The sequence below is a fragment of the Sitophilus oryzae genome, unplaced genomic scaffold (assembly GCF_002938485.1).
Source record: "Sitophilus oryzae breed Bouriz unplaced genomic scaffold, Soryzae_2.0 scaffold_1745_pilon_pilon, whole genome shotgun sequence".
In the NCBI taxonomy this organism is placed as follows: domain Eukaryota; kingdom Metazoa; phylum Arthropoda; class Insecta; order Coleoptera; family Curculionidae; genus Sitophilus; species Sitophilus oryzae.
In genome coordinates this window covers 166,682-179,705 of record NW_022146441.1, presented here as the reverse complement: position 1 = coordinate 179,705, position 13,024 = coordinate 166,682, and the positions used below count along the sequence as shown (strand labels likewise).

At 32.4% G+C, this 13,024-nt stretch overlaps 1 protein-coding gene across 1 annotated transcript; it reads left to right on the top strand.

Annotated features, from left to right (window-relative positions):
- Positions 1-8,648: 8,648 nt before the first annotated feature.
- On the top strand, positions 8,649-13,024 carry LOC115882050 (high-affinity choline transporter 1). The gene is made up of 5 exons (XM_030899873.1): positions 8,649-8,848; positions 8,951-9,180; positions 11,060-11,522; positions 12,038-12,359; positions 12,415-13,024. The coding sequence occupies exons 1-5, from the start codon at positions 8,683-8,685 to the stop codon at positions 13,022-13,024; spliced, it is 1,791 nt and encodes a 596-aa protein (XP_030755733.1). The 5' UTR covers positions 8,649-8,682.

Sequence of the window (13,024 nt, the reverse complement as noted above, 5' to 3'; positions counted from 1 at the left end):
CCATCTTTCGAAAAAATACTATACAGTTTGTTTCATTTTTAAAAAAAAACGAAGAAAAATTATTTAATATTTTAGATAGTTTGGCGTAGAATTTTGAACATACTGTATGAGTTACGATTACCGTATTTAAAGCAAAGTAAGTACAGACGATCTTAAGTAAATACCTAATATAGTTTTGATTTCAGGACAGTTCTAGTATTTTTAATAATTTTTTTAAGAATAGTTGAAAAATATATATTTTTAATTTATTTATTAATATCTCTGAAATTATCGAAATATATTTACTCATATATGTATTATGTAAAATGATCTAAAAGGAAGCCAAAAATTCAATAATAGACAGGGTGTTTGTTCCATTTTGAGCCACCCTAGAGAAGTTAAAATATTTTCCTCAGATACATTCTAGTACATATACTTTAGAACTTTTTTATCCTATAGGAGCTACAGATGCCCAATGCACTATTGCCGGACCCTGTATAACAGATGAACTAACCGTATAATATTATTTATTTTTATTTCTGTTTTATATCCTTGGTTCCTTGGTTAAATTTACAGAGGATCAAAGCATTTTGTTCTTAAAAATTGACAGGAATATCCAAAATCAGTTAGTGTGTGTGTGTTAAGTTAGTACCTTTGAATTTAGGCCAACAAACATGGGTTCAAAGAGAAGATACAAATATAAAAGGACTATAAAGGTCACTAAGGGCCGCTTTTCTATTTGTTTAGGCCCTTATTGACCTTCAAACTTTCGCCCTTACGCGACAAAAACCCACTTTGGTATTCAGTGTTTGCCCGTGTTCCAAATATAGATTAAAATAAAATCTTAAAAGACGCTTGTTGTCTGAATAATGAGTCTTGAATATTCATGAAAGTGAAATTTATTGTCATTGAAATTATTCTATTATTAGGTTAAGTAAAAATTGTGGGATCGTGGACAAATATTAAACAAATTATCGTAAATAAACAAAAAGTTTTTATAAATTTATCTAGTACAGTTCGTCAGCTGGATCTGTGTCTATGAAAGGAATGCGGACAAAAAACATTTAAATAAACAGCAATATATTTTATACGTCGACTTGACGAGTACGTCACCGCAAATCGCTCCGCCCACTCATTTTATTGGCCGCTTGCAAATTTGTCGAACTTTTATTGATGGGACGCGTCGTCTAATTTTTTACGAAAAACATCGAGAGAATATCGTTTCCCCTCTCACGGATACCCCGTAGCTACAGAACGAGCAGACGTACTGTCAGTGCCTTCTATTAAAAGATCAGCCTACGGGCGAGATTTATGACGTCACGCTAGTTAGATATAACGGATTAATAAATATGTTGTAGAATACATGGAAAACATAATTATTCCTCAGATTTTTGGTTTGTATTTTAAAAATGATATAGTTTACATGAAATATACATAATATACAGTTAATAACTACAACATATATACCTATTTATAGTAATAAATACTTTGGCAAATAAACTATGAACCATACAAATGCAGCAAATGTTTTACAATGTACAAATAATGTATAGGTACATAAGATAATGGGTAAAATGTAAATATATTTTAAATTTTGGAGTTTGAAAATCGATCTAATTTAACAAAAAACATTCAATATCTACTAATAGTGATGTATTATTATTTGCATTCACAAAATTTATATGTATATTTTGCAAGTATCAATGTTCGAAAAATTATATTTACAAATAATACAATATTATCTAAAAAAGGCGTCAGCGATGGCTATGAAATGAAGATCGCAGGCATTTTATATGTAAAATTATTCTAAAATTTTTGATTTTCTTGGGAGGTTCGGGAACGCTGATTTAAGTTTTCATTTGGGTTTTCATTATTTTTATTTGGTTTAAAAAAACGTTTCGGCTAACTATAGCCTTCATCAGTGTTGTGTCATATGAGAAAAATAGTGTCGAATATAATCCAAAAAATTACATATACAATATAATTCATACCTCATAATATTTACTGCAATTAATAAACTAATATAAACTTATCAAAAGATGACCACATATTTTTTAAAATTATTATTCTTAACACTAAAATTATCTACATTGACTATGGAGTACGCAGTACGCAGTAAACATTATGTGCGTGGTATGAATATTTTATATGTAATTTTTTGGATTATATTCGACACTATTTTTTTCATATGACACAACACTGATGAAGACTATAATGTTAGCCGAAACGTTTTTTTTTTAAACCAAATAAAAATAATGAAAAACCAAATGAAAACTTAATCAGCGTTTTTCCCGAACCTAAATCCCAAGAAAATCAAAAAATTTAGAATATTTAGAAACAAGGTTCAAGAATATCAAATTTACCAAGATTGTAAAATTCTAGTTAATTATTTTATGTGTACAGTTATTTAGGGAATGTCATCGATGTTCATTTCCAAGCCAACTAGACGCCGATTTTTTTCGATGATACGGTATAATTCTTACGTAAAATGTAAATAACATTAGACCAATTAAAACAAAGAAATATGAATTTCTTAGTATTTTTAGTAACACCTTTATTCTTAAAACTTAATTTTGTATTATGCAAATATACCAATTTTATTGTTATTTTATTCATATTGTATTCAGCCATCACTTAAATATTTGATATTAATTTGGTATTATAAATAATCAACACTATTCATTAAAAATTACTGAACAAATGTTGTGCTTGACATACATTATATATTATCAAACAAAAACACATTCTTCTTTTAAACTGTGTCAGACTTGTCTTTACAAAAATCTTTTTTAAAATTTGAACTCAAAATAATAATCTTTTTCATGATCTTTAATACACATATTCTTTATTTTTCCCTAGATCATAATACTAACTTACGTGTTTGAATCAATCGAAGCTGAACCAACAACACTTGGAGTGGAGATTCCACAATATGAATAAAATAAACATAATTGTCCAGTTTTCATTAATATCATCATGGGAGAATATTATTTTTAAATTTATTAAAGATATTTTCAATAGAATTCTCTTGATTTATAACTGGTACCCACTTTTCTTGCTCTTCCGGACACTTTAGGCTGCCTAGTATAACTATCCTTTCCACCAGGAACACAACAAAGATGAGGCAGAGCACCAAAAACACACTCCACTTAAGCTTTATTGATGAATTGTTAGTCTTAAAAAAAACACACAAATATCACGATAAGTAAAAAATGTATGGGCACTTTTAGGTTAAATCACTTACACAACGTCTCACAACGTGTAATTTTTCTATTTTTTTATGCGAAACCGAGAGTGACCATATATCTGGTAGTAGTTTATGTCACTTAAACACCAAAATAATTAGTTTTTTGCACTACAATAATAAATAATACCAAAAATCAAAGAGTTAAAACCAAAAATCAACCGACAAAATATGAAACGGAATCTAACCCAATATCTAAGTATGTACAGCTGATGAAGTAAACAAAAGTCCGCCCCCAGGCTGATCTTTTAAAGAACGGCAGTGGTACTGTATATTGTTAGATCAAAAATAAATAAATCAATATGGTTAGTTTATCTTTTAACATCTCTATGATTTAGCTATTTATTTATATTTAATCCAGACTCATAAGTATTTTTAATAAAAAACAACTTAAATGAAAAAAAAAAATCTGTATAATTTCTGGAAAAAATATTCTGGAGAAATTTTAACAAAAAACTACTATATCTGTCCAACTGTCTGATTGTATTAAACTGTGATGTTGCTTATTGCTATAAGTGTCCATTATTCTATGAAAATTAAAAAAAATCTATACTCAGTACAGCTAAAGAATACATACCTGACAGAGACAGATTGTCATTTTTATGTCATTCTGATACAAGGGTAGATTGATTTTTTAGCTGAATGTAGAATATGAACTGTCTATGTAATAATTTATACAGGGTGTGTCTTAAATAAGTGCAAGTGTTTTAAGGGGTGGTAGATAGAGACCAAATAATTATATGTTTTATTTGTTTATTTATTTATGAGACAGCCTGTATAAGATATTATTGATTTTTTATTACAACAATCTGTTGTAAAATATTTATACTTATTTAATAAAAAGATAAATCATTCCTGATAAAAAGTGTTGTCGTGTAAACACGTTCTAAATGTGTTGGTTGTTAAATATATGCATTAAAAAATATTTTGGTGAAATTTTATTTGATTTTATAGAGTACCATACGATGGAAAATAAAAAACGGCGTCGAAGACGGCTGGGAGGTGACCATCGATGATAATTTTGGCCAGGTCAAGCCACAGTCGTTGACGCCGTTTTTTTCCCGATCATACGGTAGAATATTTATAGAAATAGTATAGCGCTATCTGACTTTTAACTAAAATATCAAGGCATTATCGATATTTGTATCTAAATATGTACTTAAAATATAATTGATCAATAAAAGTTTCTATTGATCAAAGTATTTTTGAACGGCGACACCTATAGACAGCTAACGGAAGTTTAATTTTTCTAAACTAGGAAGCTCTCCTTTTTGTCTAGAAGCATGTAGTTCAAACTCGTTGCGTTAGATGGCTCTGAACGCTCAGTTCGTTTAGTTTCAAAGTAAAGGATTTTTTTCAATTTTTTTTATCTCAAAAACTGCGACTTTGACTGATTTTGATGTTATTATAAATTTTGTTGCAAATATTATTCCTAATCTTAAATTGAAAACCGCGTTTCGCTAGCTACTGTAATTTTGGAGTTACGATTTTTTTAAATTTTTAACCCGTTCCCATACCCCCTTACCAACCCCCCACCTCTACCAAAAACTAATGGCCAGATTCTCGGGTGCCACAGTATTTTTGTGCCAAATTTAGTTAAAATCGGTTTAGCGGTTTTTGAGTTATCGTGTTACAGACGGACACACAGACAGACAGACACCATGAGAAAATATTTTGTATTTGGGTCATTTATGATGTAAGAGATTTTTAGTTTGAACTTGAATTTTTCGAGACATAATTTTTCGATTTCCTTACATCAGAAACACTGTATTTTTTTCAAAAAGTTAGGGTAAAATAGCTCAAACACATTTAATTAGTATTCATAAAAGGTATAATTTACAACCAGCAAATATCTAAAGGAAAAAAATCATTAGAAGTGTGTGCAATGCTAGTTGCAGACCCTACGATCAGTAGAGACCTCTTTTAGTGTGGTTTATAAGTACGAATTTAACACAACTCTTCATAGATGGCCCTGCAAGTCATTTTTAAGCCCTTCACTTGATATAATATTACAATTTTGATGCCATATAACTATCATTTATTAGAAAACAATATAAAATAACATTTAAAAGAATTTTTTGTATTAAACTTAAATATTTCGAGACATATGGTTATTTTACATTAGCAACACCGGTTTTTCTCAAAAGTTCGGTTAAAAATAGCTCAGACATACATTAATTAGACTTCAGGGCATTCGGAAAATATGCACAAAACCCAGAACAACTTTTTTTAACTTACCCCCTCCAAAATATTCCCCCTCCTCGCCGTTAAATCTTCAGCCAGACCGTACATTCGTCCTTCCCGGTGACCTTGAGGGTACGTGGGCGATTCTAGGCCACGCCCTCATACCCTACGACCGCCCACTGCTTTATTATTCCCGTGACGTCACCGGCGGTAGATCGATACCGCTTTTTCGGAGGGTTCAGTCTGTTTCGGTCCTTCGAACCGGGTTTCTGTACCTCTAGTTAGGGTTTTTGCTTGAGGTACTGCATAGTTTATAGATGGTGGTGCGGGTACAAGGGGCAGATGTTGCCGACAAGATTTAGAACGAAGAATAGTCCATCGCAAAAGACTTCTCTGCGTTGGGGAGACTGCTGTAAAGGGGTTGTTGGGGGACTACGTCTGACGTAGGTTGGGAGACTGATCAGTCACAGAGGATCATCGATTTCTGATACAATATCGTGATAGATTGTTGTTATACATTTTTCGGGGGTGAGTATAATTAATTTTTGATTTTTATTATTACAGTTGAGGGTTGGAACCTTTGGTTTGATTTGATTGAAACTGAAAATAGTTTATAATCATCTGCTGATGATGCTAACATGGTTAGCGAAACGCGCGTCCAGTGTAAAAGTAAAAGTGTTTTGGTGTATTGTGGTGATTTAGTGTTTTCATTTTGATTTTTATTATGTTAGTATAAGATGTCAATTTAGATGTTTTAATTGTTTTTTATTCATATCTTATGTAGAAGTTACTGGCTATAGTTGATATAATATACAAAAATGCTGCAATATCATTTTTCATAGTTCTTTTTTAGTCTCCTACTTTTTTAGTACAGATGACTGATTGACCGAATGATTTGGAATGAATGAGTCTAACCACTTTGACAGTTGTTATCATTTGTTTTCAGTATTTTTGTTTACATTTTATTTCAAGTATTTATTTATACAGGGTGTTTCAAAACAAATGCGAAAAACTTCAGGGGGTGATTCCTTGTTCGAAATAAAGGGTAGTTTGCTTCATAAACGTTAGGTCAAAAGTCAACCATTAGGGAGATATCGCGGTAGAAAGATGGCGGAAAAATAATGTTCTTATTTTTTATCTTGAAAACGAAACGAGATAGACTAATGAAGTTTTATGGAAGCATTACTGTTATGAAAACACACTTTCTGGTAATTTTTTCACTTTTTTAAAATGAGTGGAAGGGGTTGAAATAAACTACCCCTATCATTCTTGTTAAAGAAATTTAAAGAAAAATCCTATCAAACACATGCAAAAAAATTGATTTGGATAGTTTAGTTTGTTTAGAAACTTTTTTATCTCTTGTATTTTTTTTATAAAACTCACCGATTTGAAATTAAAAAATAAAATGTAAAGCATTACATGTCAGGACTAAAAATATTTTTAGATTAAGAATCTAGTGATAATAATGATAATAATAATAATCTAGATAATAACGTATTGCAGTAGGGTAATGTCAAATAAAACAATATTAGAAACATCCTTAAAAGTGACAGCGGCCGACTAGATTTTTTCCTAAAAAACTTACAGCTGCCCACTAGATTCTTTATCTAAAAATGTTTTTTGTCCTGACATGTAATGCTTTACATTTTATTTTTTAATTTCGAATCGGTGAGTTTTATCAAAAAAACACAAGAGATAAAAAAGTTTCTAAATAAACTAAGCTATCAAAATTAATTTTTTTTGCATGTGTTTGATAAGATTTTTCTTTAAGTTTCATTAACAAGAATGATAGTGGTAGTTTATTTCAACCCCTTCTACTCATTTTAAAAAAGTCAAAAAATTACCAGAAAGTGTGTTTTCATAACAGTAATGCTTCCGTAAAATTTCGTCAGTCTATCTCTTTTCGTTTTCAAGATAAAAAATAAAAACATTATTTTTCCGCCATCTTTGTACCGCGATATCTCCCTAATGGTTAACTTTTGACCCAACGTTTATAAGGCAAACTACCCTTTATTTTGAACAAGGAATCACCCCCTGAAGTTTTTCGCATTTGTTTTGAAACACCCTGTATATGTTCATTTTTCTATAATCTTTTTTTCTGCGATTTTTTTAGCGAAGAGAAATATTGATTATTTTTACACAATCTAAACTTTTACAAATATTAAAACTATAATATTCATACTGTACCTACAGTCAATGTTTCCATATCTCTAAATAAATTTTACTTGCAACATTTTTATTCCTAATGTAATATTATTTATTGTTAACAAAAGTCAAATAACTATAAATAATGTCCCCTAATAAAGGTTTTATTATACTTACAATACTCTTCATTTAGACTGAAAATCTCTGGAGTATTTTTGAATTCATAACTTTTGAAATTATGATATCAACATCAATAAACTCTCGATTTAGATTCAAAAATTTTTATGAACTCATAACTTTTAAAATTATGATACGCACTTTCTTTCTGACCAAACCCTACAAATATAAACTTATTTAATTGCTCTTATATTTAAATCACATGCAAATTTCTCTTTTATCTCTTTCAAAAAAACACTTTAAACGAGAAATTCCAGGCTCGCAACCTCATTTTTGTTCGGCCTCCGTGCTCATGAATGAATTTTAAACAACCTATCGATTTTACGGTCCTCAGGTAAAACTACATCGGCTGTTGTTCCAGGCCGGGTATTTCCCGAGGGTTTATAACGTTTCATCCCTCCTATACGGGGTTGGTATTTGCAGAGGAATCGATACAATAATAATTAGTGTAGTTTATATAGTCCAGAGTAAATAATAATATTTTTGAAATAATACAACTTGAAACTTGTTTGGAAAGGAATCAATAAATGAAAATTAGTGGACAAAAAAAAAGAAAATTAGTGGACAATCGTGATTTTACTTCTGAACACAAAATTCAAAGAAAATAAATCGCAGCAATCGTTTATTCTTTATTATCATGTTTATTTACAACAAAAAGCCTCATCTTAAAGTTGTATACTAATTTTTATCCTTGCAAGATATTTAGTCAGAAATAAAGAGTCATTCCATATAAGTTCCAGTATATAAATCAATACAGGTCATAAAGGTAATGATATTTGTATTCAACGTTTTGCGTGCTAGTAGAAAATAACCCATCAATCTATTTGAAGTTAATTCATTACCTATTCAATCCTGAATTAATAATATACTATCCAAAAAGACGGTAATTCATAATATATAAGTCTATTTTTACCATGTTTTTAAGGAAATAAAGAGACTTACTAGCCGTCATCATGATCAACATAGCTGGAGTCCTCTCCATCATCATTTTCTACATCTTCATTTTGGTTGTGGGAATATGGGCGGCAAAAAAGAAAGAATCTGGCAACAATACCGAAGAGGAGGTCATGTTAGCAGGCAGAAACATCGGACTGTTTGTAGGAATATTCACTATGACAGGTAATTCCTGCTTGATCCAATCTTATCCAAAGCAATAACATCTAAAAATTATTTTTTTTGACCGATCAAATCAAAAATTAAGCGTTTCTTTGTCTTCTGTAGCTACATGGGTTGGTGGTGGTTATATCAATGGTACAGCTGAGGCAGTATATACATCTGGATTGGTCTGGTGTCAAGCTCCTTTTGGATATGCCCTGAGTTTGGTTTTTGGAGGTTTATTCTTCGCCAACAAAATGAGACAGCAAGGTTACATCACCATGTTGGATCCCCTCCAGGACACTTTTGGAGAACGAATGGGGGGATTACTGTTTCTACCAGCTTTGTGTGGAGAGGTAACCTTTGTAAACTATGTTTATATTGACGTTGATACATTTTTGTACCATTGAAGTCTAAAATATTTTTTTGTATCATGAAGTATTTAATTCAAAAGAAAGTCAATCAACATTAATTAAATGATAATACACAATGATAATACAATATTTTTAAGATTTATATGTGATTTCCTATACTAAAGGCTGGCAAAGGTTCGTCTTGGGTCGAGATTTCCGTATGTAAGAAGAGTACAATGCGTTTATAATGTACCGAACAAAACGTTGCTAAACGTATGAAATAAACCGAGAAACTGAGCACATTGCTAAGAGACGTGGTTAGAAACACTCGCACTTTTGGCAAAAAATAAGTGGAATTGAGTTGGTGTTTGACAGTGGTCGCGCTATTAGAACTCTGAATTTAAAAATCGATATCTCGAAATCCATTAGAAATAATTGATTGTAGTTTTTTTTCAAAAACTTACTTAGTATTTCTGCTATATTTTCTTCGCAGACAATATGTGAAAATCTTTACAAATAAAAAAGTTACACGATTGCTGAAAATTGCGATGCACTAAAAGTAAATGGATGGTTTTTTTAAATTTTTGAATGAAAAAAAAACAAGCCTATCGATTTTTTTTCATATAAATATCTTGTAAAAGATCCGAACTTCGAAATAAAAAAAAGTTTCAATATCTAAATTGGTTCTTGACGCGCGATTACTGGCGTCTTCTTGTTATAAAAAAATGGACACCTTAACGATATCCTTATAATTCCATTTCAAATGCTCAGAAACATATCTAATGATTTTATCATTATATTTATTATAGATTACTTAGTTTTCCACTTTCCAACGAAAGATATGAAATAGAAAGAGATTACATTAGGAGTGTAACTGAGTGTAATGGATATTCTCCTTCACTAGTTGATAAAATAATTAGAAAACGTAGGTACAGGTTAATGATTTCTGAAAATTCGACCTTTCAAGTGGAGAAAGATACGTCAAAATATTTTTCAATACCGTTTGATAGACAGTCATCCCGTGGTCTAAAAGGAATTTTTAAGCTAATAATAAATTACAACAATTATTAGGTAATCCAAAGGATAAAACACCTCTACTGGAAGGGTCGGGTATTTATGAAATTTCTTGTAAAAATCAGAAATATGTTGGGCAAACTAGAAGATCAATATTAACTATATTTAAAGAACATTTAGCTCAGATAAGATATGGTAGACCGGATAAATCTTGCGTTGCCGACCATATTGTTGATAAAGAACATTGTATAGATCTTAATAACTTGAAATTAATTAAACAAGTCTCAAATTACAGGCAGTTAGATGCATATGAAAGCATCAGAATTAATAAATGTAAAGATAGTATGAACTGAGACAACGGTCCAATTCCTTCAAGTTCTTTGTTCCTACTACTCCAGTGGCGGAAATCTAACTGTTACGCTGGGTGGGTTCAGACTCGGTTGGCTAGATTTTGCGATACACTGAGCGAGTATATAAACGCTCCAATTGTAGATTGTATTTTAGTTTATAATCACCTGCTGATGATGCTAACTTGGTTAGCGAAACGCGCGTCCAGTGTAAAAGTAAAAGTGTTTTGGTGTATTGTGGTGATTTATCAACTGTAATAGTTATCTTTTCGAGAAAAAAGTCTTTTAAAAATAAGCGGTTTGCGATCGTGGTTTTACTTTACTTGATTCGAGAAAGGTGTACCGGAGAAATGTGGCAACGCCGCAACAGCACACCGTCGCATTTCTCTCACTCCGACTTAATAAGATCCCTATGCGATTTACTTCCACATATATAAATACTGACCCAAAAGTAACAGTTGCCAGCACGGTATGTCTTGAGCATAACTCGGTATACTAAAGTAAATCCATTTTTTTGCTAGGTCTTCTGGGCAGCCGGTATTCTTGCAGCCTTGGGCGCAACCCTGTCAGTGATCATCGACATGGACCACAAAACCAGCATCATTTTCAGTGCTTTCATTGCAGTGATGTATACTCTATTTGGAGGGCTCTACGCAGTGGCTTACACCGATGTCATCCAACTCTTCTGCATCTTTGCCGGCTTGTGGATGTGCATCCCATTTGCTTGGACCAACGAACACGTCCAATCACTGTCAAATATGGACGTGGATTGGATTGGGGGCGTTGGAAGAGAGGATCTGTGGTCTTATATTGATAACGGACTGTTACTGATCCTGGGAGGTATCCCTTGGCAAGCGTACTTTCAGAGAGTACTCTCAAGCAAGTCAGCTGATCGGGCTCAGGTTTTGAGCTACGTAGCTGCTTTTGGATGTGTCATTATGGCAATACCTCCCGTTCTTATTGGTGCTATAGCTAGAGGAACTGGTAAGAGTAACTATATTCTTTTTTTTTATGGCAATTGTTAAAATTGCCTTATATCTATCAAGAATAGTAGATAAAATAGTAGTTTAACCATCAAGGGTAGATTAAATGATAATTTAACAGCGAGAATAGGTTAAAAAACTTTATCTCTTCACGCACGTTTTTTAATTGCTTCCATTTTTAAAAATTTTTGAATTCCTTTTCAAAAGTTATTCGGGATTTAAATGGAAGTGTTTGGATATGGCGTTTGTTGCCTCAGCCTGAATATCTGTTAGTAATTTACTTATTTCGTTTTGAGCAATTTCTAGCTCCAATTCAATCAGCAATCGACACGAAAGAGAATTAAAAATTATTGACACAAAACTGACAACTAAAGAGACAGCTTTATTTATTTGTCAAATTACATAGAAACCAACGCCATCCCAGCACAATATTTTTTCTACTCGTAATAAATTCCTTGAAATTTGTTACGTAAATTGTTGAATTTTGTAGATTTTGTAAAATCATGTATTTCATAGCTTGGAATGAAACTGGATACACTGGTCCATATCCTTTGACTGCCGATGAAACTGGCATGATCCTGCCAATGGTTTTGCAACATTTAACTCCTAGTTTCGTATCATTCTTTGGATTGGGGGCTGTCTCAGCGGCTGTGATGTCATCGGCTGACTCCAGCGTTCTGTCAGCAAGCTCCATGTTTGCCAGAAACATTTACAGACTGATTTTCAGACAGAAAGCTTCAGAAATGGAGATCATCTGGGTGATGAGGTTATCCATTTTGATTGTGGGTGTTTTGGCGACTATTATGGCACTTACTATACCTTCAATCTATGGATTATGGTGAGTTTTTTTGATATTACTGTCTATAGATTCTTCAGATTCATTTTTCTTTTAGGTCAATTTGTTCTGACCTGGTCTACGTGATCTTATTCCCCCAGCTTCTTATGGTGGTCCATTTTAAAGACTACTGCAATACGTACGGTAGTCTCGCAGCCTATATCATAGCCTTCTTAGTCAGGGTATCAGGAGGTGAACCCCTGATGCATCTACCAGCTCTCATACACTATCCAGGATACGACGAAGCCAACCAAGTACAGAAGTTTCCGTTCAGAACCATGGCGATGCTTCTATCACTCATAAGCTTGGTCCTGGTATCCTGGGGTTCAAAATATATCTTTGAGAAAGGTATGCTTGCTCCAGGGTACGATTTCATGCACTGCGTGGTTAATATTCCCGAGGATATCCAGAGGGTTGGCGAACCAGCCGAAGAAGGGGAGCAGATGTCGGTCATGACGTCTGGAGCTATGGGTAAACTGTACGGAGCAGCTACCTTGGTGGGTAAGGATGAAAGGAATGGTAGGATTAACCCAGCCCTAGAAGCGGATGATGATATTCCGGCTTGTGAAGTTGATAAATTGAGGAGTTCTGTTTCTTCTGCTGGTGGTGGGGGAAGTAGGGGTATGGGGAATACGAATCCTGATGATAATTACCAAACCAAGCTGTAA

Bases quoted from the DNA above. Each gene is read 5' to 3' on its own strand.
- LOC115882050 (XM_030899873.1), top strand. From the start codon at position 8,683: ATGATCAACATAGCTGGAGTCCTCTCCATCATCATTTTCTACATCTTC. The intron at 8,849-8,950 runs GTAATTCCTGCT...TGTCTTCTGTAG, and splicing joins AGGAATATTCACTATGACAG to CTACATGGGTTGGTGGTGGT. The intron at 12,360-12,414 runs GTGAGTTTTTTT...TTTTTCTTTTAG, and splicing joins CCTTCAATCTATGGATTATG to GTCAATTTGTTCTGACCTGG.